General features: G+C 35.5%; 1 protein-coding gene and 1 non-coding gene across 6 annotated transcripts in view; one reads left to right on the top strand and one right to left on the bottom strand.

The window, feature by feature from the left end:
• UNC13C (unc-13 homolog C) overlaps positions 1-27,881 on the bottom strand; it is a 627,591-nt gene that overhangs the window by 471,455 nt on the left and 128,255 nt on the right. For all 5 annotated transcript variants that reach the window (XM_086710729.1, XM_086710726.1, XM_086710727.1 and 2 more), the window contains exons 7-8: positions 4,967-4,989; positions 4,328-4,392 (exon numbers count right to left, since the gene is read on the bottom strand). In XM_086710729.1, the coding sequence (XP_086566855.1) occupies positions 4,328-4,392; positions 4,967-4,989 (88 nt within the window). The remainder of the gene's footprint in view (positions 1-4,327; positions 4,393-4,966; positions 4,990-27,881) is intronic.
• Positions 23,033-23,134, top strand: LOC112856568 (U6 spliceosomal RNA). The gene has a single exon (XR_003223137.1). It is a non-coding gene; the product is annotated as a U6 spliceosomal RNA (small nuclear RNA).

The following is a 27,881-nucleotide window of genomic DNA, read 5'->3' as shown; positions in this document are numbered from 1 at the left end:
TTCTTCATTTGTACCTCTTGGAGAGTGAGGTCAAAATGGAAGTTTGTCTTTTTCTATTTGGCCATCTCTTAGTATCCTACATTTCAACAATCTCTTTTTCTCACCTCTCTCAAGATCAACTATTTCCTGCCAAGTTTCAATAATCCTGGTAGTGGTTTCCAAGTCATCACCAGATTCCTAGAGTTTGGAAAGGTAGCTATAGTGTGGTTCAGAACCATAACAGGGAATAAACCGTCCTTTACAAACTTTTGAGGAACTTTCATTGAGAGCTATCCTGCAGAAAATTTGGATAACTAGAGAAGAAAACAAACAAAGAAGATCAGAATCTCCCCTCCCAAACTGTCTTTCCCCTCATTCTCACCACTGTTTTATGGACTCTGGTGCAGACAGTTTAGTACCTTAAGACTAAAAAGATAATATATAAAAGCTTTGCAATGCTCATCTTGCAAACAATGTAACTGTGACTACCAAAGTCCAGTGAACGGTGAACTTAAGTTTTATGCAACCATAAAACCAAAGGAGTATAATTCTAATTTTAAAAAGTGATTTATATTTGGAGAAGGTACTTGTTTGATTTCATTCACTATCATTTATTAAAGTACTTTCATCAATATGACTTATCAAAGCTGAGTAGCCATGGGCATGAGTCACACAAAATTCCTCAGGGTAGATCTTCTGAGAAAAGTGTAGTTGGATGACCGCCTTCAGCCACCACACTTCCAGAATCCACTAAAGCATTCATCCCAAGGCCACACTCACCAAGCTGATCCAAACCAATGACTGGACATGGTGGAGATAATAAGTCTGCACATGGGTCACATATGCACATGGGACTCTTCTAACAGTGTATCTTTTATCTCAGACTCCCTATTGGTCTGGCACTTTTTTTGTAGCTTCATTTATCAGTTTAAAGCTTTTTATGCCCAGTTATTCCTTCCCCATCTCCTCTCACAGAAGTCAGACCCATGTCATGGTCCAAAGGCTTTTTTCATCTACTCTTGCTGTCTCTCCACTTTAACTGGGAGGTGTTTCTCCCCCTAAAAGCTCTTGTACTTCTAACATCTTGAGTTGTGCTTCTAGTATGACTCTTAGTGTACATATATGAAAAAAGTTAACAAATTCTTTTAAAATCACTGAGATAAGTAAACTGTTAAATTTAACACCATCACCGAAACATGCATTTTTCCAGATTTCTCTTTTCCTTTCTTCTGGATCGTTTCTCTCTCTCTCTCTCTCTCTCTCTCTCTCCCTCCCTCCCTCCCTCTCAATTCTTTTGCCAGAGCCTGTCTATATTTTATTTTGACTAAGATAGGTAAATGGAGTCAAGTTTGCCATGTATTTTCTAGGAAAATTGACATGAGATGTACAGAGATAAGCAGAGATCAGAGCAGCAGGTTAACAATAATCTGGTTTCAGTGCATACATCATTCCTTCATTAGCACCTGAGAAAGGGGAGGGAAGGATCAATGCAGTTTGGCTCTAAACTGGTTAGGAATGTTGAAAGTACAAGAGTGAGGGATGGAGAATTATCGTGAAGCGGGGACTCCATTCTGAAAGTTAGCTCTCATCTGTTTTCCAGGACAAAAGAAGTTGTAATATTTATAAGAATTGTAGTAATGTTTCATTCTACAAAAAGTGTATTTTAAAATATTTATAGAATAAGTAAAATAAGTAAATCCTGTTAAAAGAGATTGTCATTGAAGGCCATACTTAAATGTACTCTTTGGGTTCTTCAAGAGGAAATAAGCATTCAGATAATGGCAGATTCTCTTGAGTACTGAAAATTATCACCCCTTTCCCTTATCATCATAACACTAAAATCCTTTGGGAACTCTTTGAAAACAAATTTCTGGAAAAATGAAATGGAAGGGAATTCAAACTGCCAAGATAATCTGTTTTAGTTAACCATTTACACAGCTTGCACTTAGAACAAGGGTTTAGATTAACTGTTGCTTTGACATTGATAAAACTCCATATTCAGCAATGAGTTAGGAAAGCAAGATGTTATCAAGTATTGGATGCCACAAGCAAGGAAGAGTTACAGAAACTCTAGATCAAATAGTCGGATAAGTCTCCAAGATCATGATATACATGATTTTGTAATCAAATTGGAGTTCATCTTAATTATTTTCTAAGATAAACTTTCATTTTGTCAAGTTATCACTTTCTAGTAAACTTAAAGAGTCCATATGTGTGGGGTAGGGGAGAGAAAGTCACCATTTATTACTTAAATTTTCTAAGAATCATCCATAGTGATCTTTCATTGCAGCTGGTTTCCTAATGCATTTAAACCATTGTGACATTGCAATAGGGATGTGAGTAGTTCTTCACATATTTAAAGAACACTGAAGAGTTTATACACATAAAATTAAGTGATTAAGATTTGACTTATTATTTGACAAACATCAGACTTTTGAAAAAAATCCAACTATATGTGATATATGTTATTTTTCAGAAGCTCCATATTTAAAATTTAAAATTTTACATGTTTAATTTAAATCAAGTAACATGTGGATATAGTTAAAGAGTGAAAGTATTATGAAACCTAACCATAAAACTATTTCTTTGCCTGAAAAACCTTAATACATGTATCTAAAATTTGCTTATATTTCTATCATACATACATATGTTTGTGTATTCTTTACTATTAATTTAGAGAGAAAGAAAGAAAGAAAGAGAGAGACAGAATGAGCAAGTGCAGAGGAGGGGCAGAGAGAGATGGAGGGAAAGAATCCCAAGCATGCTCTACACTGTCAGCACAGAGCCTGATGAGGCTCAATTCCAGAACCCTGGGATCATGACCTGAGCTGAAATCAAGAGTAGGACACTTAACGGAGCCACCCAGGTGCCCCATGGGGCACACACATATGTTCACACATACACACATGTGTTCAAAGGTCAAAACTTTTTTTTTTTTAATTTTTTTTCAACGTTTATTTATTTTTGGGACAGAGAGAGACAGAGCATGAGCGGGGGAGGGGCAGAGAGAGAGGGAGACACAGAATCTGAAACAGGCTCCAGGCTCTGAGCCATGAGCCCAGAGCCTGACGCGGGGCTCGAACTCACGGACCGCGAGATCGTGACCTGGCTGAAGTCGGACGCTTAACCGACTGCGCCACCCAGGCGCCCCAAGGTCAAAACTTTTAAAATGAATCTATCTTTCTATATGTCTATACTGTGCATAAGCTTTGGTCGATAAATTCACTTAAAAATCTAAGGTATTTGCTGTTGTATCATTTGCAATACTGGAACCTAGAAATATTCTTGAAAATCTATTAACAGAAGATGAATAAATAGTCTAGTAATGTTTTGAAATATTTGCATCACTTAGAAATAATGAAGTGGAAAGTTTTCCAAGACATGCTTTTATATGGAAAAGAGAAAAGCAGGGGGAAGAACCCCAAGTTACAGAGGCAGAATAGCCTATTAAACAAGGTCACAGATTCTAAAGCTGGACTAGCTGGGTTTGGATACTCGTTTTGCCGTTCAGTAGCTGTATGGAGGGAAACGATTTTTACAGTTGTTTCATACACCAATTCCCTAATCTGTATGATGGTCAAATTAGTACTTACCTCACAGGGCCATCTTAAGGATCAGATCAGTCATTATATAGGAAAGAATTTAACAATAATTGCTAAAATGTCATGACTAAATTAGTGTTTATTTCTATGTAGAATGGCTTAGTTTATGTTGCATGTACAGAGATACACAAACTTACTTATTCTATAGGAACATAAACATGTATGCAAGCATCAGAAAAATGCCTGTGAACCTACGTGCCAAACTGATAGCAATGTGTAGCCATAGGCATTAAAGAAGATCCTTTGTTTTTTGAGTATTTTACATGCAAAAAACAATGCATACATTATTTTGTGATTAAATCTTAAATATTTCCATCCAACCATGAAGTAACTATAAAAAGTAATAAAGTTTACATTCATCTACTTATTGACATATTCATGCACATTTCATTAACTGCAAACAAGCAGATCAAAATATAGTCTTAATTGTATTACTGTAAACTCATTTACGTAAAATTATGTGTTTATATTTGTGTATAGAGTGATAACATTAATAGCTAATCCATTTAGGTCATTTTGACCTTCTTTATATATAGACGCATTTAAGTATAATTACATATATGCACACACATCTACCCATTAAAAACAAACTATAAAAGCTACCTTTTTGTGAAACAAGAAAACAATAGTAAAGCTAGTTAATTATACCATCATGCAACAGCCTGTATTCAATATGCTTATGGCAAGAGCACAGCCAAGTACCATTGATAAATGGAATGAATTAAGAAGATTATGAATGTACTCACCCACCAATCGCCTGGAGTCCAGAGAATTTGGCAGCCTCCAAATCATTGCCACTTACTATTCGAGCCTTAAATGAAAAACAAGAGAAACACAAAAGAGAAAGAAACATTTAGCATACTATAGCTGCACACACATGAATTTGGGACACGCGTCAACTGCACTAGACATGTAACACCTAGTATGACAGATGCTAAGCAGGGTCAGCTCCAAGTCAAAGCTACTATGTTTTTGTGAGTGGAGGTTTTGAAATTAGCTGTCAGCATTTCAACAAAAGCACTGGCACAGTCCAGGAAAACATATTACTAATACTCTTTGCCCTTAAAACTTGCTATGTGCAGTGAACATGAATCAGTCAGGGAGATCATGATTAGCCAGACTTGAGAACAGATGCTGAGTTTGACCGTAGCAGACCCCTAGGTTGGCAAGTATAAGCTAAGTAAGCGCAGCTGGCAAGGTGTAACCTCTTCATAAATGCAACATATTGGGGGCACACTTAAAGGACAACCAAAGGATGGAAAGCTGGGATAACATGCACATTTCACAACTAAAACAGAGGAACCAAAATAGGTCTAATATGTCACAAACAAACATGTACAAAAGACAAGATCCCTCCGGAGAGAAGAAAAAGTATGATTTAAAACCTTTTCATCCACAGAACTGCTATCTGAAAGAGAATCAGGAAAAGAAGGAATAAATGTTAGACAGAGTACTTTAAGAAATCATTTAAACATATACATGAACAAAGTGTTACTAGTTTACATTGTTTAAAACCATAAACAAAACAGAATTGCAAGGCTGAACCCGGAGGGAAAAAGGATAGTTTGTCCTCTTATTTGAAAGAGCTGAAAAATGTGCCCGAATGCTTGAAAAGTATCGAAGAGTGATTACAGGATTTAATGAGACAATGTGTCATATAGAGAAAAGAACGCTGTTGAATCAGAAGTCTTCAGAAGTGCTCTGCCACTTACTAAGCACATTGGGCAAACTACCAAATTCTCTGGAGTCTAGAGTCTAGACCCAACTCTGCAAAAAGTCATGAATTACTTTGCCTATTGGCCTACAAATAATGTTCAATCAATTGAGATCAAAATATGTGAACGTCAACCTCAGATGACTACATAAATTAATTAGGTCTTAGTAAGGGATTATTATTTATGGCTTGTCATAGAGCTCAAGAGTTAAAAGATATACTCCACTTTGCAAATAAAAGAACTGATGCCCAAAGCAGTTAACTGACATGATTAAGATCACAAAGCGAATCAATGGCAGAAGTGGGACACAAATCAAGGGCTCCTGACCCCCTATCTGCTGCCCTTTAAATCCCATGTTCCAGGTAAATTGAACAAAACAGAGAGGGGTGGACGGGCCACAGTTCTCCAGTGCAATTTAAGAGACATCAAAGGGTCAGCATTCCTCTTGGGCCCAAGGAGACGAACAATGGACTCTTTCTGTTTTTAACTCAAGTCTGAATCTGCCAGGGTCATCATGGCATGGTCCATTTCTATCTCACACAGTAATATTGCTCTTAAACTTATTAATTTTTGCTTATTAGCAGGAAGCAAGAACTTCTCAACAAATACAAGTTGGCAGAAATCTAGAGCTAGAATGTCCTTGGGGTTCATGTAGTCAAAACCTTTCATTTTTATGGATGAGCCCCAGCAATATAAAGATTTATCTAGGTCATGTAGCTCATTGACAACTTTTATTGATAAAAATCTGAAATGCATTTGTTTTCTTGACTAATTACGTATGGCTTAATTATTGTAACTATTTGTGTGCAGTATTTTAGATATTTCACAAACCTCAGAGTTAGATCATTAAATATAAAACAAGATAACAGCACAAGTAGTAAAAAACCCATCTTATGAATAGCCATCAACATTTTAAGATACTGCATACAATATAGAAAAGTCAGCATTAAGTAAAAATAATATACCATATCCATGGAAATTGTCAAAAGCATAATTTTAAATAGAATAACTAATTTAATATGAGATATCAACTGGTCAGAAAATATACATCTACATTTCAATAAGTACCAAAAAGTTCTGTCATAAAATTTCAAAAATTTTAAACATAAATCATATTGGAATGAATCTTATTTGAATTTAATATGTTAAAAAAATTTATTTCCAGAGACATAATCTTAAGTGTGAAATATTAGGTCATTCCCATTATCATTAAAAGAAAAAGAAGGGGCGCCTGGGTGGCACAGTCGGTTAAGCGTCCGACTTCAGCCAGGTCACGATCTCGCGGTCCGTGAGTTCGAGCCCTGCGTCAGGCGCTGGGCTGATGGCTCAGAGCCTGGAGCCTGTTTCCGATTCTGTGTCTCCCTCTCTCTCTGCCCCCTCCCCCGTTCATGCTCTGTCTCTCTCTGTCCCAAAAATAAATAAACGTTGAAAAAAAAAAAAAAAAGAAAAAGAAAAATGTCCACAACCATCATTTTAACTTATTTCTTGAAATTCTGATCAATATATTAAAAGCAGACCAATTTAAGCAAAATTAAACAATGTAAATGTTATAAGGCAGGACACAAAGTTGTTACTTTCAGGCATTATAATTTTAAACCCAAAAGACAAATCACCTGGAAAACTATGAACAGGTAGCGAAGTGAAACAAACAGGTAGCAAACTAAAATGGGTAGCAAAGTGAACATTTAACCAACACGTAAACAAAAATAAGTTATTTTCTACAAACTCCCAGTAATTAGCTTGATAAATAATGACATGAGATCTGATTTCAAATACTCATAACTTTGACATTGTCTCCTATTAATAACGGACTTGTACATCAACCATTCCACTGAGTCATGGTAATATTAGAGTCATCAATTATTCTTCAGCTGTTAAATCTAATACATTTCAACTTTTTCATTCATTCTTCAGTGTTTCATTCATTCCTTAATTGAATACATATATTTATTAATTATCAACAAACCTTTTTTGCTCACTCCTACTCCTTTCTTGTCCACCTGCCATACTATCCCCTTTGAAATCTTTTTCAATACAGATAAAATCACATCACTTCCCTTCCCTCATTAAACCCACCAATGTTACACAATGCCCAAACCAGAGAAAACAGATACACATCTACTGCAGGCTCATGAGTCCTCATTCACATACTGCACTTTGGCTACAATTAAATTCCTGTCACTTCATCTTTATGCCATGCTCTTTTAAATCTGTGTGCCTTTGTATGTTCCGTTTCCTTCCCTTAAGACAGGTGCTCCTCTTCACCTAGCTGTCTGTCAGCCTCCAAAACTCACTTAAAGCTTAACACTCTCTCTTGGAAAATTGTAACATATCAAGGATCCATGGCTGTATGAATGAGCACTGCATGCTGCACTCCTCCTGGCTAACCCTTATCTTTTGTCAGTTTCCTTATCAGCAATTCTACTAGATACAAGTTCCTTGATTTTATCTATTTTTAACCTTCTGTTTCTAGTTTCTACTATTTTCTGAAGTATAGTAGACACCAATAAATGTTTGCTGAGCAATGAGCGAACAACCTTAAAAAAACTACAATACATTATGGAAGTACCTAAAACTCCAAATAAAATTTATTTCATCTTCCTGGATAGAGAAAAGATAAATTCCTTTATAACAGATTTATAAGATATTATAGTTAAAATCCTAACAGCAAGTTGTTATAGAATTAATATTTCAAGTACGGGGGTGCCTAAGTGACTCGGTTAAGTGTCTGACTCTTGATTTTGACTCAGGGAGCGTGGAGCCTGCTTAAAATTCTCTATTTCCCTCTGCCTCTCACCCCACTCATTGGCACACATGTGTGTGCACCCTCTCCCCCCCCTCAAAAAAAAAAGTATTTCAAGTATAACTGGATTAATAAGTCAAAATACATAAGACTTTTTAAAAGGAGAATTAAGAGGAAAATCTGTAAGAATATTAAAGATCTATGCTAATTAAAGCATTATTGTCCAGGCAAAATAGATGAAGAAGTTCAACAAAATTAGCTAAGTAACAAACCCTTGTACCTAAGAGTTCAATAAGGAAGGATGGATTGTTATCAAAGGCAAAGAGACATACTGGTGAATAAATGACACTTAGAACATAGGTCAAATATCTGTATTATTTATTTATATCCTTATCTTACACATAGCCCATGAAGTTACAGATGTATTAAATAAGTAAATAAGTAAAACTGGAAAAGAATATTAACTAACCCTAGGAATGAGAAGATACATTTACAGTTAGAGGCTTTGTTATGCCTATTTAGTATTTTTGTATATAAAAACAAAAAGAGGGGTTCCTGGGTGGCTTGGTCAGTTAAGCGTCTGACTGGATCTTGATTTTGGCTCCAGTCATGATCTCATGGTTCGTGAGATCAAACCCCACATGGGGCTCTATGCTGAGTGTGGAGCCTACTTGGTATTCTCTCCACCTGTCTCTGCCCCTCCCTGCTAGTGCTTGCATGCTCTCTCTCAAAATAAACATTAAAAAAAATAAAACCAAAAAGAAAATGAAATGTATTTACTAAAAACACACGTTAGTATGTTCAGAATATAAAGAACTCTTACAGGTCTCTAAAAATTTGAGCCTAATATCCCCCCAAACTGGTCAAGAATGTGACTGGATGATTCACAAAGTAGAATGCGTGAACAATGATAAACTTATTAAAACTATGCTTCAGATTATAAAATTACTAAAGATCAGAATATTTTAATGGTATTAAAAATAATACCAAAGACGGCTGATGGTCATTAATCTAATAGTGATGCATGGTTGATGATAGTGAAAACTAATAGAATTTTTAGAAAAAATTTAGTGATGTCTAACAGTAGACTCTGTTTTGAAGAGAACTTTTTTTTAAGTTGATACTCAAGAAATTATTTTTGTTATGGATTATGCCCCCACCCCCAAATTCATGTTAAGGTCCTAACCCACAGTACCTCAGAATGTAGACTGCTTTGGAAATACAATTGTTACAGCTATCATTAGTTAAGATAAAGTCATCATACTGGAGTAGGGTTGTTCCCAATCCAATATGACTGGGGTCTTTATAAGAAGGGTACATTTGGGGACACCTGGGTGGCTCAGTCACTTAAGTGTCCGACTTTGGCTCAGGTAATGATCTCACGGTTTGTGGGTTCGAGCCTCGCACCCGGCTGGCTCTGTGCTGATGGCTCAGAGCCTGGAGCCTGCTTCAGATTCTGTGTCTCCCTTTCTCTCTGCCCCTCCCCCTCTCACATTCTGTCTCTCTCAAAAATAAACAAACATTTAAAAAAAATTGAAAACAAAAAAACATTTGGAGACAAGTGCACACACAAGACAAATGCCATCTGAAGATCGCAGCTCTGCTGCTACAAGCCAAGGAACTATCGAACAGACACTGGGAGAGAGACTGGACACACCCTTGACTAGCATTTTCACAGGGAGCATTGCCGTCTCAGTGTACCTTGATCTCAGACATCCAGCTTCCAGGGCTGTGAGACAACAGATTTCTGTCGTCCTAAGTCACTCAGTTTATGGTACTTTGTTAATTCAGTCCTAGCCAACTAATGTAACTTTAAGTCATAAAGAAAAAATTAATATGTAAAGATCTGTTTTCTTTTATTATTTACAAACTGGAAAAACATACATGATCAAGTACAGAAATATGGGTTGGAAATAATGTTCTCTGACCTTGATTCAGTAATTTGAGACCATTAAAATAAACATTTAAAATACTATATAAAAATATAGGAAATGTTTATGGTGTATATACATATATACATGTATAATACAGGTATAATATACATCATATAAGTAAATATTAATTATACATGTTATGTATTTTTATCAGTATACCCATACACTCTCACTAAGAATAGCTTTGTTCCCTGCCAGTTGTCTTTTGTTACACATGTAGTTGTTTTTGCTTAGTCTGATCAAACCTCTGTAATTACAAAAACATACAAAAAATGTAACAAATTCTGTCATTACATGGTGGATACTCCTTATAAGGGTGTTCCCAATGCTCCTTGTCTCAAAAGTCTCATCATTGCCACAAGGTCATTTTGTACTTTAGTGACTTAATGATGTTAACATAAGGCCACAATGCACCCATCTACTTTATAATGAAACCTCCTCTATAAATAGGATATCGGTGAAGTTCCAGTGACTGTACAGTTTTTAATGTCTCAATATTCCATGAACTAGTTATTTTAAGAAATTTTAAACTTATAAAATATTTACTAGGTGAATATCACTCTTGTGTTCAACCACGCTGCATAGGAACCTAAAAAAATATAAATCTTAAGCTTATAGGAAAATCCATAATTTAAGTGTGCCTCCTGACTACTAAACCCACCACCGTTTCTCATGTGAACATCCCTGAGAAGGGAATTTAAATGTGACTTAAATCAACATACGACCTCCTGAGCATTCACTTTCCCTTCATATGTAGATGAAATAAAGGGGTTTGCCCAGTATGTAGCTAAAGCTTCTAGCTCTAAATTCTATGATTTTGTTTCTCTATGTGTAATTTATTTTCAGTTTAACAAGAAATATTTACTCGCCAATTATCACCAGAAATATTAATATCTACCACCTAAATTTGAGATATTTATAATTATTTCACAATTTAGAATAAAAGTAAAAATCGTGTTTTCTCTCTTGGTATTTTATCCTTGTTATACGACACTTTTTGAAGAAAATTTGAATGTAAGAGATTTCAAAATGTATCAAGAATCTGAGTTCTGGAGGCCTAGCTAGCTTAGCAATTTTCCTAAACTCTTTGTTCCAACGTCCTTCTTTGCCCTCAGAGCCTTCAAGGATAATGTAAATCCCTCACTAGTGATAATATTGTTCACTATTCACTTTGGAAACAGGCTTGCATTATTTGCCAGCATATCAAAATACATGACTTTTAAAACATGTATACTATGCCTGAAAGCCATGAGATGGGAGCTGAACCGTCCAGAGAAAAACCTATATTGTAATTAGGGGCTTGCTGAGTTGTCATTAACCTTTACAGAGTACTTACTTACTATGTGCTAGATATTCTGCAGAGCACTTTATCTGCTCTTTTCTTGAATCTTGGGAACTGTCTTGTGAGGCTATCAATATTCATTAGATCTTGCCAGAGCAGAGGAAATCCTTTGTTCTGGCTCTCATTTCAGGTGCAATTCTGGATATAATGGAAGGGGTGCTGAGTGAGAGATTCACATTCATAGCTCATACACTTTTTTTGTTCAGTTAGGGGCTGGCGGCAGGGGGCATGACCTGAAAAACCTGAGTCACAACAAGAACATGCTATGTTAAGGATATATGAAAGATATGAACATGTTGATATGGAAGCATGAAGAAAAGATCTAACTCTGCAGCCAGAGAGGACATTGGGCTTGTAAACAATTCATGGGGATAATAATTTAGAATGGTGTTTGTCAGCTGAATGAAGGCATTCTTAGAGGGAAAAAGTTTTGCAGTGGCTTTGAAGCTTTAAGGACTGTGGGGAATTAGGAACTGAAACGTGGGAGTGTGAAAGTAAAGAGTTATAAGAAATAAAGCATAGATGGATAGGATTTATTGCATAAAAATCTTGATATATTCCATTAAGCAATTTAAATTATACTCAAATTGTAATGTACAGTCACAGATTGTTTTCAAGCAAGACACTGACATGTGACATGATCAGAATTTTATTTGGTTCTTTAAAAATCTAGGCCAGTCCTCTGGACAATAAGGCAGAATAAGATGATATGAGAAAGAGTCTGCTCTCTGGCCCACCTATACCACAATTCTACACACATGCACAGATGCTATGTAACAATTTTTTAAAGTCATCTCTACACCCAACATGGGGCTTGAACTCACGACCCTGAGATCAAGAGTCACATATTTCATCAACTACACCAGCCAGGTACCACAACTATATAGTAATTTTAATATGTTGTATACCTGAAAATAATGTAACACTACGTGTCAACTATACTCAAAATATTATTTACAAAACTTTAAAACCTGTCTAAGCTTAAAACAAAAACAAACATAATCTCCCAATCACCACATATGAAGTAGCAACTCGAAACTAATGGTGAATGAAGTCAAGGCCAAAATTGCTCTCAGGAGCACTGGAACCATTTATTTATTCAGCAAATATTGATCCAGTGACCCCTATGTGCTAGGCACTGTGCTAGGGACTATGGATAGAATACTTGAAAATAAAGATAAATATCACCATTTCTCATAGAACTATAGAACTATGGTAAACCCACACTGCATAATCTGTGCACAAATAAAGCTAAAACTTTTATTTTTTTATAATTTAAAAATATTTTTAATATTTAGTTTTTAGAGAGCACAAACAGGGGCAGGGAAGAGAGAGGGGGAGACACAGAACTTGAAGCAGGCTCCAGGCTCTGCACTGTCAGCACAGAGCCTGATGCGACACTTGAAGCCATGAAGCCACCAACCATGAGATCAAGACCTGAGCCAAAGTCAGATGCTTAACTGACTGAGCCACCCAGATGCCCCAAAGCTAAAACTTTTAGAGCTACCTGAATAAAAGAGTGAGTTAACACAATGTAAACACTTAGAATGTAAATGTATGAGATAAACACTAGGAGAATGGAGAAACAATGAGGAAATTTTCCATCTACCTAAAAACATAAATGGAAAAAGTTTACTCATCATTAAAGATACCTCAGGCCAATACCAAGTGTGGGTTCAGAATTCACATCAAACTGCAATATGTTTTCTCTTTTCACATTAAATACTATTAAAGACTGATAATGCATCTGGCCACAAAAGAAACCTCAATATATTCTATAAAAGTGGTATCATCAAGAGCAATTAAATAAGAAATCAACAGCGGGTTGGCAACTTAAAACCACCACTACCAGCAACAAAAAACTATGGAGACATAAACATTCCCTAATATGATATGGGTAGGAAAAACAGAAACAGTGGAAATTATGAAATATTTATACCTAAACTAATATTAAACATACATCTACACATACATGTAGATGAATATTAACTTCTGAGATAAATCTGTTTTAAAAGGAAGTTCACAGCCTTAAATGTTTTAAATATAATTTAAAAATTAAAATAGACAAGATAATAATTCAAGAAGGTACAAACAAGAATCATAGAATAAAAATCAGGATAATAAAGATGCAAATTAATTTTGTAAAATTGTTTCTGAAAAATATGACAAGTGTGAAATGCTATCTCATTGTGGCTTTGACTTGCATTTCCTTGATCATTCGTGATGCTGAGCATCTTTTCATGTGTTGTTGGCCATCTGTATACCTTGCTTTGAAGAAATGTCTTTCAGGTCCTCTGCCCATTTTTTAATTGGACTTTTTTTGGTGTTGAATTTAAGATTTTTTTTAATATTTATTTTTGAGGAAGTGAGTGAGCAATCAAGCAGGGGAAGTACAAGAGAGAGGGGGACACAGAGGATCCAAGCAAGCTTGTGCTGACAGTAGAGAGCCCAACACAAAGTTCAAACTCACAAACCATGAGATCATGACCTGAGCCGAAGTTGGATGCTTAACCAACTGAGCCACTCAGACACCCCTAATTAAAGAAGTTCTTTATATTTTTTGGATATTAACCCTTAGCAGACATATAACTTGCAAATATCTTCTCCCCATTTAGTAGGCTATGTTTGTGTTTTGCTGATGGTTTCCTTTGCTGTGCAAAAGCTTTTTATTTTGATGTAGTCCCATTAATTTATATTTGCTTTGGTTTCCCTGGTCTTAAGACACAGATCTAAAACAAAATGCTACTATGGCTAATGTCAAAGAAATTACTGCCTGTGTTCTCTTCTAGGAGTTTTATGGTTTCGGGCTTCACGTTTAGGTTTTTAATCCATTTTGAATTTTTTTTTTCTTTTTTTGTATGGTGTGAGAAAGTGGTTCAGGTTCATTATTTTTCATGCAGCTGTCCAGTTTTCCCAATACCATTTTTTGAAGAGATTGTCTTTTTCCAATGATATATTCTTGCTTCCTTAACCATAGATTGACCATGTAGGCATGGGTTTACTTCTGAGCTCTCTATTCTGTTCCATTGATGTATGTGTGTATTTTATGCCAGAATCAAAGAGCCAAGAGATAACAAGTGTTGGTGAGGATGTGAAAAAAAAGGAACCCTTGAGTACTATTGGTGGGAATGTAAACTGGTACAGCTGCTGGGGAAAACAGTACAGAAATTCCTCAAAAAATTTAAAGTACCATATGAGTTAGTAATTCTACCTCTAGGTGTTTACCACAAGAAAATGAAAAGATATATGCATCCTTATGTTTACTGCAGTATTATTTAGAATAATATAGACAACTGAAGTGCCCATAGACACATGAATGGACAAAGATATTCACACACACACACACACACACACACACACACACACACACACACACACACAAATGAACAGAAAGCAGAATCAGACCTATAAATACAGAGAGCAAACTGATGGTTGCCAGAAGGGAGAAAGGTGAGGGGATGGGGAATATGAATGAAGGAGAGTAGCTGACACAGGATTCCAGTCATGGAATGCATAAGTTATGGGAATAAAACGTATGGCATAGGGAATATATTCAATGATGTTTTCATAGCATTGTGTGGTGACAGATGGTAGCTATTCTTGTGTTGAGCATAGCATAGAGAGTTGTTCAATCACTATGTTGTACACCTGAAACTGATGTAAAATTATGAAGTATACTCAAAAAAGTTAGGAAAGAAGAACACTTCTTTAAAGCATTAAATCAAAGTACAATTCTTTAGCAAGATTGGTTAAAAAGAGGGAATGTATTTATGAAAAATATCATTATGTAAAAAGGATATTAACTGAAGATTCAGTGGAAAATTTTAAAAATTTAAAAGTATGCTATAAACATCTTCAAGTAAATTAATGCTAAAACCTGAAGGTAATTTTCTAAAAGCATTAATAAAGTATAAAATTTCTAAAAGATATTACTAACATTTATACAAAAATATAGAAAACTAAAACTATTCCTAAAGAACTTTAATCAATAGGAAAATAGCCCTGCAAAAGAATGCCAGATGATTTTTTAAAGTTTTATCAAGTCTGTATGAAAGAGAATAATACCAATTATATATAAATTTGACTAGAGAAGTAAAGTGAACACATAGGATGTAAACAGGAAGAAATGTACATTTTCCAAAGCTAGTATAAGCTTGCTATTAAAATCAGAAAAGGATAGTACAAAATAAGATTATGTAACAGTATCATATAGGAGAGCTCATAAGAAAAATCCTAAAAAAAAACTTTTGCATTTGATCCAGCATGGGTGTACACATTTACCCAAATTGGGTTTATCCCCAAAATAAAATAGTGCTTTAACAATATAAAAATCTATCAGACTTTTGCTTCCAGAAAAAAAATGGATAGACTTACTTTCCCTATTATTCCCACTAAATACAACTAAAATCTTAGGACATATTATATCAAATAAACACATACAAAGCTCTGAAGTTTGGGTAGAAGACATACTGGCCAGTGACTGTGGCCTCAAAGTAGAATACAGTGATGGATGTTCTGTTTGCTTCCAAACACGAAAACCCAAGGATATCAATGGTGCAGACATGAAAGGCTTAAAGGAAAGCCTACTCTAACAGGGAAACCAAGATAGGGACAGGCCAGCAAAACAGACCTTTTGACAATAATTAACCCACTCTAGCCAAACACCACACACACAGAAAATCTGTGGCCCCCATTTCCACTGTCAGTGAAGGTCAAAAGGAGTGCTTAGACATCTACACTTGCCAGGCTGTAAAGAGGTACTCCAGTCCCCCATATTGGCTGAAGTGCTTTCAGAGAAGGCCAAATTAAAGAGTTGGAAATCACACCAACAACAGCCTCAACTTCTCCCCTACATAAGTAGTCATGAGGCACCCTTTCCCTCCTCAATGGAGTGGTATTAGAAGAGGTCTAGTGGAAAGTCAGGACTTTCATCACTGCTCAGCCATAATAAAGTCACCCACTCGATGTCAGTGGTGTCTACATAGGAAGCAGCAATTAGACACCTGTTCCCATCTAAGTTAGGGTGGTATCAGCAGAAACCCAGTGGGAAGCCTCAACACCCAGTCATGCCCACAGCAGGAACAAAAAATTCCCCCTCCTCAGTATCTATGTAAATGAAGTAGAAAACCTCATCTCCACCTAGAAGAAAGGAGTCTAGTTCTCAAAAATTGGAGCACTGTCAGACAAGATAAAATACAAGATTTAAGTAAGACCCAAAGTCATACAACATAACACCCAAATGTCCATATTAAAATCACTTGTCATGTGAGGTACCTCTAACTGAATGAATAAAAACAACAGATGCCAATGTGATAACAAAGATGTTAGAAATATCTGACAAAAATTTTAAAGCAGCTAATAAGAAATGTTTCAACAATTATAAATATGTCTGGAACCAATCAATAGCAAGTTTTACTGAAGGAGTAGATAGTCTCAAAGAAATCAAATATATAAAAAAAATGGAAATTTTAGAAATAAAAAATACAGCAACTGAAATATTACTAAGTGGATAGACTCAACATCCACTTGAGAGAAAAATTAATGAACTTGAATATAAAACAGTAGAAATTATACAGTCTGAACTACGGAGCCTGAGAAAAGTTTTAGGGACATACATAATTCTGGAAAAAATATATATCAAGATAATATTCATCTCATTGGAGTTCCAGAAAACAACAGAAAGAGGAATAGAATTCTGAGTCTACTCAAACTGCTATAACAAAATACCACAGAGTGAGTAGCTTAAGCAAGAAACATTTACTTCTCAGAGTTCTGGAGAGTGGAAAGCCCAGGATCAAGGTGCTATAAAATTTTATTCTTGATAAGGGCTCTTTTCCTGGCTTGCAGAGGTCCACCTTCTTACTGTATCTTCACATGACAGAGTGAGGTGTGACCTTTCTTCCTATTCTGATAAGGAATAGGAACTGATCCCATCATTGGGCCATATCCTCAGTACCGCATCAAAACCCAATTAACGCTCAAAGGCCCCACTTTCAAATACAATCACATTAGGACTTAGAGCTTCAACATTTTAATTTTGAGAGGACACCAACTTTCAGACTGTAACAGAGCTGAAAATGTATTCAATAAAAAAGATGACTAAAACTTTCTCCAAGTTTGGCAAAAATTAAAACACAAATCTGCAGAATAAGCTGAGTAAACCATAAACAGGACAACATGAAAAATTCATGTCAAGACACATCACGAACTCCTGAAAGCCAAGAGCAAAGAAAAAATGTTAAAGGCACTCAGAGCAGTGGTACATGATCCATAGGGAATAAACAGTTTGAATGAGAAAGGATTTCTTAGCAGAAACCATAGGGGCAGAAAGAGATGGTAGAACACTTTTCAAACGTGGAGAGAAGAAAATGATCAACCCAAGATTCCATATTCAGGGCAAATATATCTTTAGGAATTCAGTGGAAATCAAGACATTCTCAGGTGAAGGAAAAATATGAGACTTTATAACAAGCCAACTCACTTTAAACGAATGGCTGAAATATATTTCTCAACAGAAAGGAAATGACAAAAGAAGAAATCTTGAAACATCCAGAAAGGAAAATGAAGGATAAGCGCAAAACTGTGGGTGTATGTAATATGCTTTCCTTTTCCTCTTGAGTTTTCTGCATTATGTTTGATGGATGAAATAAAAATTTTAACACTATCTGATTTGGTTGTATTCAGAGGAAATATTTAAGACAATTTTACTTTAAATGTGAGAGAATAAAGGGAAATAGTGTTAGATAAGGTTTCTGCACTTCAATTGGTAAAATGTATACAGCAACCAACTTGATCAATTGTGTATGTATATAATGTGTATTAGGCAAATTAATGGCCCCCAGAGACAGCCATGTTATAGTTCTTGGAAACTTAATTTATTACTTAACATGGAAAAGGGAAATTAAAGTTGTAGATAGAATTAAGTTTGCTAATCAACTGACCATAATATTGAAATATTATGAAGAGTTATCTGGTGGATGCAATGTAATCAGAAAGACCCTTAATATGGAAGAGGTAGGTAGAAGAGTGAGGTCAGAGTGATTCAGTATTATAAAGCTCAATATGGAGTCGCTGGTTTTGAAAATAGAGCTAAACCTTTATGAGCTAAAAAAAATGTATAAGTACATCTAAAGGCTGGAAAAGTAATTGAAACAGATTCTTTCCTAAGCCTTCAGAAAGGAATATAGCTGTACTGATATCTTAACTTTATTCCAGAGAACCTATAACAGACCTTTCACTTTCAGAATTTTAAGATAAAAATTTGTGTTTGTGGCAATGTTTTAAGGAAGCAATAAAAAACTTAAACATAATTCAATATCTAGAGCAGCCACTAAAAAAGCTATACAAAGAAATACACTCAAAAATTTAATATTTACAAGTAACCTATAGAAATGCAGAAAAGTTAGAGAATGAAACCAAAGAAAACAAACAGAAGACAAAGAATAAAGTGGCACATTTAAGCCTTATCAATAATTGCATCAGGGGTACCTGGGTGGTTCAGTCAGTTGAGTGTATGACTATGGCTGAGGTCATGATCTCACAGTTCATGAGTTCAAGCCCCACATCAGGCTCTCTTGCTGTCAGCACAGAGCCCACTTTGGGTCATCTGTCTCTCTCTCTCTCTCTACCCCTCCCCTGCTTGTGCATGGCATGCTCTCTCAAAAATAAACAAATAAACATTAAAAAAATTAATAATTGTATTAAATGTAAATGATCTAAATTTATCAAATAGACAGGGCACCTAGGTTGCTCAGTTGGTTAAGCATCTGACTTGATTTCAGCTCAGGTCACAATCTCACAGTTTGTGGGATTGATCCCTGTGTTGGCCTCTGCACTGACAGCACAGAGACTACTTAGGATTCTTGTTCTCTCCCTCTCTCACTGCCCCTCCCCCATTTGTGTGCACTGTCTCTCAAAGTACATAAACTAAAAAAATAAATTTATCAAATAAAAAACTTAATAGAATGGATAAAAAACACCATGACCTAACTACAGGCTTAGGAATTCAATTCAAATATAATGATAGAGGCAGGCTAAAAGTAAATGAATGGAAAAAGATATACTATACAAACGACCAAAAGAATACAGTAGTAGATAAACTAACATCTGACAACATAGACTTCAGAGCAAAAACAAAACAAAACAAAACACTAACAGACACACACTGTATAAGAATATAAAAGTAAATCCACCACCAGGAAGATACAACAATCTAAAAAATATTAAGAAAATGCAGAGCTTCAAAGCACGTGGGGCAAAAGCTGATGTTACTGAAAGGGAAAGTAAACAAATCCAGTTATTGTCAGAAACTTAAATCCCCACCCTACAGTGATGAGAGTAATCAAAATATTAATACATGCAAAGGTATACCATGAATTGGAAGCCTTGAGACACCAAAATGCCAATTGTCTCCAATTATATATATATTTTTTCAAGACTTATTTTACAGTTAAGACTGTGTGGTATCAGTAGATAGAATGAAATATTGATCAATGCAACAAAATAGAGAACCCAGTTAAAGATCCACACAACTCTTTTTTTTTCCCACAAGGATGCAAAAGCAACTTACCAGAGGATAGACTTTTCAACAACAGATCCTCGAGTAACTGGATATTTACGAGCAAAAACACCATTCTCAACCTAAACCTCACATTTTATGCAAAAATTATCTCAAAATTAACCATGCATTTAAATATAAAGCATAAGATTAAATAATCTTAACTCAGGACAACGTCTTTAAGACACACAGCTTGGAGAAGAGTTTTTAATCATGACAGCAAAAAAGAAAAGTCAATAATTTGACCTTAAAAATTTTGCTCTTGGAAAGCCCCTGTGAAAAGGATGTAAGGAAAAGCTATAAATTGGAGGAAAATATTTGCAAACTATATACTCAACAAAGAATTACTTCCTGCGATTTCTAAAGAACTCTAACATCTCAACAGCAAACCACCACCATACATACACAATTAGAAAATGGGCAAAAGATGTACAGACATTTCACTAAGGAGGACATATGAATGACAAACAAGTGCATCAAAAGATGGTTAGTAGCACTAAATATTCAGGAAATGCAAATTGGAGGCATGATAAAATATGTCCATGCACCTATTAGAACAGTTACGTAAAAACATTGACAATTCCAAAATGTAGAGAGGATGCAATAAAGCCAGGTCTCTAATACATTGTCAGTAGGAATATAAAATACAGTAACTCTCAAGTAGTTTCATCATTTCTTATAGAATTAAATGTACCTCTACAATACAGCCAGCAATGTGGCTCTCAGGCATTTATCCTAAAAAAAAAAAAAAAAAAAAAAAATGAAACATCCACACAAAAACTTACAAATGACTGTTCTTAACATCTTAATTTTGATAGCCCCAAACTGGAAACAATAAAAATGTCCCTCAAGAGGCAAAAAGTTAAACTGTGATACATCCCTATCAAGGAATACTAATCAGCAATAAAAATATGCTAATATCCACAGCAACTTAGATCTTAAGTGTATTAATTGAAAAGAAAAAAGGTATCCAGATGAAAGATATTATATGATTACATGCATGTAAAATTATACTGTTAACTGGTTAGTGGTTACTAAGGGTGCTATGCATGGTTTAACAGGGAAGGGAGAGGTCAGAGAGAGTACAAAGGGCTAGCACAGAGCAGGATGGAATAGTTCTGTATTTGGATTGCAGTGACAGTTATACAATCTACACATGTGATATAGTGACAGATACGTACCCACATTGTACCAGTGTCAAATTCTTGGTTTTATATTGTACTCTGATTATGTAACATATAACTATTGGGGGAAACTGAGTGAAGGGTACATTTGATCTCTATAGTATCTTTCAATATCCTGTTAACCTATCATTTTTTTAATTAAGCAGTTTAAAAAATCTGTTAAAAAAATGAATTGTATTTAATCAAAACTTAAAAATTCTGCTGTTCAAAAGACACCATAAAAAATGAAAAGAAACGGCACAAACTGAGCAAAAACACTAAAATGTGAGGGGCGCCTGGGTGGCTCAGTTGGTTTAGCAACCTACTTTGGCTAGGTCATGATCTCACGGTTTGTGGTTTCAAGCCCTGCGTCAGGCTCTGTGCTGAAAGCTCAGAGCCCGGAGCCTGCTTCTGATTCTGTGTCTCCCTCTCTCTCTGCCCCTCCCCCACTCATGCTCCGTCTCTGTCTCAGAAATAAACATTAAAAATTTTTAAAAAATCATTACAATATGAATTTCATTTATACATATACATGCACTTATGCATATACATATGTACATATGTACACATATCATTATAAAAGTATACTGTATTTATAAAATTGTTACTAAAATATTAAGTAGAAACCCAATTTAAAGTTGGACCAAATATCTGAACAGATACTTCACACACAAAAAATGCATTAACAGTCAAAAAGTACAATAAAGATGCTTGTCATCATTAGTAAATTGGGGAAATAAAATTTAAAACCACAATTAGATACTATGACATATACTGCAAAATGGTTGAAATTAAAGACTGACAATAACAAGTGTCGGTAAGTATGTGAAGCAACTCAAACCTGCTACCCTAAGAATGTAAAATGCTATGATCACATTGGAAATCAGGTAGTTATTTCTTAAAAATTTATAGTGCATCCAAACCTAAATGTAAACAAACTGAAAAAAATATATATATACACACAAATATATATATGCACACATATATATACATACACACACATATACATATATACATACATATATACATATATATGTGTGTGGTGTGTTATATTATTCTATTTATATATTGTCATAAGACACAGAAAGCATAAATTATCAAGAATAGGAAAATACATGTATCACATTGGAAGTAAAGAAACAACAGAACAGGAAAATACATTTCCAACATACAACAGAGGATTAGCTTGGCCTCCATTGAAGAATTTGAAGAAAAACAACCCAGTAGAAAAACTGCATGTTGAAATGCATTTCCTAACAGGAAATTAACATAGGAAAAGGTGCTCAAACTCTTCAACTATGAGCATTGTTCAAGTTAATATTAAGCACTGATATATCACTTCACAACCAGTGGAATGGAAAAGAAAATGAAATATCTCAGACTGTCATGTTGTTATGGACTGAAACTTTCAAGAAGTACTGGGTTAAAAATTTATACGACCACTTTTGAAAATGAAATCGCAGTTTCTAGGAAGGTTGAAATTTGCTCACCCTATTGCCCAACAAATCTTTTAGGTATGTGACATGAATAAACTCTTATACTTAGGTAGCAGATTGCATATTAAAAGATGTTTACTGGGGCGCCTGGGTGGCGCAGTCGGTTGGGCGTCCGACTTCAGCCAGGTCACGATCTCGCGGTCTGTGAGTTCGAGCCCCGCGTCAGGCTCTGGGCTGATGGCTCAGAGCCTGGAGCCTGTTTCCGATTCTGTGTCTCCCTCTCTCTCTGCCCCTCCCCCGTTCATGCTCTGTCTCTCTCTGTCCCAAAAATAAATAAACGTTGAAAAAAAAAATTAAAAACAATAAAAGATGTTTACTACAGCATTATTTGTAATAGGAAAAAAATATTACATAATATTCCCTATTAATAGAGAATTTTGATATGTTTATATGGTGAAATACATTAAAATGAATTAATTAGATTAATTGGCATCAATGCGAGTTATTTTAAGAACATACCATGGAGTTTAAAAAGTTGCAGAATCATCTAGTATGGGGCACTTGCTTTGTCAGCACATATACTAAAATTGGAACGATACAGACAAGACTAGCATGGCCCCTGCTAAGGATGACAGAATTATCTAATATGGCATCATTTTATTATATTAAGGGATAAGAAAACTTTAACATATACTGGAAGAGTACATAAGATTTTTTATAGTGATTGTCCCTAGGGAATGAAGGAATGGCGACTAGAGAGTGAAATAACCTTCAAAGAGGAGCAGTAGCTCTTTTCACGTCTCCCTGTTTACCAGCAAACATTCCTCTCTGCCTTCCATGACTGGCCCTATGTTCCCTCAAATATTCTTTGGTTTTTCCATTTACCAAATCTTACCATACTTTGATGATATCCCATCCACTACCCATGGGGTAAAGCAGACTATAGAGCAAATAACATGCAAATATAATTGCTTGTTGGGATCATAGGATCTCAGAACAAAAGGCTTTTAGAGAATCATGTTGCCTAGTGGGCTTCAAACTGTGTTCTGAAAAGTGCTGGAGTTCCGACAGAGGCTTCACTGGGCAAGGAAGGGCTTGGCAGGTACGACTCTGCACCCACTGCCTCTGATTGAAGAACAGCAATACTGACTTTATCTGCTTTATAACTAGGTTCTAAAGATTTTGTTTCCAAAAACAGTTCTCTTAAAAAAGCATATGAAAACCACTGAGTTTAGGTGGTTTTATTATTTAAATTTTATTATTTAGTTTATTATAAATTTATTATTTTATTATAAATTTATTATTTAAAATAATAAGTTAATGCCATTTCCTAGCAAGGTCACACAACTCTTCTATGTTCAACAGATTTGATGCTTATGGAACCCTTGGTACAATGGGAAACTGTTAAGGTATGTGGGAACCTTTGGTTTCTAATATCTACCTCATCATATATAAACAGAAGGATTCTTTTCCAAGTGTCAAGTCAGGAATGAAATAATTATGTTTAATTTACCAACACAGCAATTCTGAAATAAATTCAGGGAGAGAGGGGAAGGTAGAATTCACTCCCTCAAATTTTGCAGTGTGCATCACACCCTGCTCTTTCGGCGTGAAGAAAAAGATTAATCATCAACTGGCTTGGGCAGAACTTTTTGATGCATTTAACCTAGTGATATCCCTGTAAGTAAGCATTATGTGTTAAAAACATGCAATAGGGTGTGAGCTTTCAGAAAGCAACTGTTTAATATGAAATTGCAGGAGGAAGAACTAAGTCATCAGCTTTCCATCCCTGCCCGTTTGTTTGGTAATCTCTACTGAAAGTCATTCATGAAGCTAATAAATTCTCTTCAAGGAATCACTAAAAAGGGGGTAATTATATTAAGGCACCAAAGTTCATGAGCAAGAAAATTCACAACAAAACAACTTTGATCTTTGCTCCAGGCTCTGCTTAATGGTCCAGAAAGCTAATAATCATTAATTTTCACAAAAGATGTCATATGGCTAGAGCTATAATGTTCAAATAATATTCAATTATATTTTTCTATCAAGTTAAAGCCCTTTTAATCATTTTGAAACCAATTACCACAAACTGCATTATTTTATTCTTGTAAAATCTTCCCTCCTAGTCTTCAAAATACGACAGCAATTTCACTTCCCAGGATACACACTGAGAACACAGAAGTTAATTTTGCATTCAAGTCTCATTCGACCTAACAAATAGAATAATAACATTTTTTTTCTACTCCTCCTGGTATGGAATTTTTGCAAAGTACTATTTGCCTCTCGCACAATTTCCAAGATTCATAATTATCTACTAATACTTCTACTTTAAACAGAAGACCTGCAACCATACTTAGAACTGATGTTTATATCAGACCTCTTCTTGATTGCTAATGCCTAAGGAAGAAGGGATAGCCACAAAGCAGAGTGACTTTGATAGGGAATAGTTGTCACATTCTGTCTTAACAGATATGGCAGGGGGAGAAGGAATATTCACCCAAAGTATCTCCATCTCCATCCCTGCAACTTACAATCCACATTATTTCATGAATCTACCTCTTATCAAGGAGTGCCTGTGCACACAGAGCTCATGAGGTATGGATTATGCTGAGTGAAGATTAAATACAAAATTATTTCTCTTAGAAAATATAGTTTGTAAAAGTTTTGTCATTGCTGGCAGAGAAGTTGAGATTCTTAACTTTCAGTTTTGTAAATCATTAGCTGGAGGCTGAGACAGCCACACATGGAAAACATTTTTAATCCTAGGAAACATCTGTCTGTCAATACAGAGGTACAGAAGATAGAAAAGGTGTCTGGGGTATCCCCATAAACACATGGAGAGGAGAGTAATCGCACTCCAGGTAAAGAACTGGAGGCTTGCACCCATATTCCAGGTTCTGACTCAGGCCAGGTATCCAAATTCCTCCCAGCCGAATATATAAAAGCAAACCACCCCAGGATCCACATGGAATGCTGCTTCTTCTGAATTTGCTGAGGAGTGTCTCTATCTACAGAGTTACTTAAGTCTGTAATATTCCCCATAGCAGACTCATTCTTCTGTAATCACTAAGTCAAACTAGGAAAAGAAATCCAGCTGACCGTATTTTTACCTCTTCAATCTACTAACCCTAGTTTTTAGTCAAAATAGAAATGGAGAGAAAACAAGTTGCAACTAAGTGAAAGGCAAGCCGCTTTTTTTTTATCATCAATAATTTTTACCTAGCTTTGAAGGTAAATCTATATTCTAAGGGGGGAAGGAAGAAATTTGGTTTAATTCGAGACCTGATATCAAATCTACTACAGTACTATGACTGTTAATACTATATAACTTTTTCTTGACCTACATCGTTTGAGATTTTAAATTAAAGGATTTACTAAAACACATTTTTGTAGAAATAACAGAAAAACTATTGTCAAACCATTATCATCAAAAATTTGTTACAGAACCAAAAACCAAAGATGCTTGAAAAATCATCTCTGAAGTTTATTCTACTGTCTTACAATGTGTGGGATCATACACACACACACACACACACACACACACACAGAGTTACAGAAACCATGTTTCTTTTACTTATAGCAGTTTTCAGTAACTTAGTATAAAGGACTAAAACTTCACTTTTCTCAAGACTCAACTCACATCTTCTAATGGGAAGTTTCATTACGAACAATGTTTTGCTCTTTTTATGTAATACTAGAATGAAAATAAAGAAGCCTTTATGATCTAATCTATTCTCATGTTTCCTTAAAAGTGGACAGCAAAACCATCCCAAAGTAATGGGAATAAGGCTATTTAATATAAAAGCTTGAGAGAAGACTACTTCCCTTAAGTGTTGTATATCACTCTAATACCCTTTAATAGTTGGGTTCTCATTCTGTAGGCAAGCAGTGCCAACGAAAGCCAATTCTGCTTCAATTCTCAGCTTGTTTCCAAAGTTCGAGTAACACCATAAATTTTAAAGACTGCCTTATTTTACTGCCTCTCTGCAGATTGTGAGCTCCTTCAGAAATGGGAACCAGGTGATCATCTTTATGACCAACTCTACATCCTAACTCCATGCCTGGCACATACTTATGTGTATCAAGCAATACATGTAAGTATGGCAAGTATGTCAGAAACCAAGTTAAACTGGTTTAGAAATGTTTATATTGATATTTGAATGATTATCATTTAAAATACAAGTTCTTTTTTGTTAAAGCCTTCCCCTACCCTTGTACTAGGTAGTCCTTAGTTTCAGCTTTATTCTGTTCAATTACTGGTATATTACAAAACTAAAAATCCAACAATGGCTTAGGCATTTAATTGTGATATTAGAAGTACTTAAAAAAAAGGAAACTGTTAAATATATTAGTCACAATTTTCATACCAATAAAAATAGTCTTGTTAGTAAGATATTTGTTAACTTTCTGACTTTTTTCAAAAAATACAGATTTTATTTCAACATAGCTAGTTGATGTCCACTGCATACTAACCTGTGAACCTACCTTAGAGAATTTATTCTTCCAGGAATGCAATATCATTCTAAAATTATCTTTCATTATACAGTAAATGAGAAAAAAAAAAGCAAGGAAAGTAATTTTTTTTAATCTTTTTTTTTTTTTTTTATCTTGCCTGACTGCCACTGTCAGCACCACCCTTGATTGAACATTCTTTACTGTCTAATTGCCGTTAAACACATGTTGGGGTACGTTATCAAAAAACCATGAATGCTGCCTGACCTGTGAGCTGGACCATGGCACTCAGAGGCTCCTAACACTCTTCCCTGTCCTTAAAATGTGGGTTCCACTTCCCTTTCCCACTCCCTGAGGCCACTCCAAGGACATAGCCTTCAGATGGTGATGTGGTGTTGAAAATACCTGTATCGTATACATGACTGAGCACAGTTTTTAGGGCCTCTTTCTAAACTTTTAAGATTTGAGGGTGGATGTGGGAATCCATTTGTCTTGCTACCACACAAGACAAACCTCCTATGTAAGTTCCTTTTGTTTATTCAAACTCCCACCTACCAATCTGGAGTTGCTTGCCTCTTTCTTCAGGCTCTCCCTGCCCTGAATACAGGGGCCAGTTTCAGATTAAATCAGGGAAGTTCCCAACTGGGTTGCTAACCAATAGCACACAAGCTGATTGAACATTCTGGCCAGCCTAACCCAGAGTCATATGGTAGTTATCTATAAAATGTCTTTTCACAGGATGAATGGAAGAAAAGAATGACTGGAGAATGAAATTTGTTGGGTAAGAAAATATGAGGACGGGGGCGCCTGGGTGGCGCAGTCGGTTAAGCGTCCGACTTCAGCCAGGTCACAATCTCGCGGTTCGTGAGTTCGAGCCCCGCGTCAGGCTCTGGGCTGATGGCTCGGAGCCTGGAGCTTGTTTCCGATTCTGTGTCTCCCTCTCTCTGCCCCTCCCCCG

The sequence above is a fragment of the Puma concolor genome, chromosome B3 (genome assembly GCF_028749965.1).
Source record: "Puma concolor isolate L17-30 chromosome B3, mPumCon1.1.hap2, whole genome shotgun sequence".
Classification (NCBI taxonomy): Eukaryota; Metazoa; Chordata; class Mammalia; order Carnivora; family Felidae; genus Puma; species Puma concolor.
The sequence above is the reverse complement of the archived record's forward strand: the minus strand, read 5'-3'. Positions and strand labels throughout refer to the sequence as shown.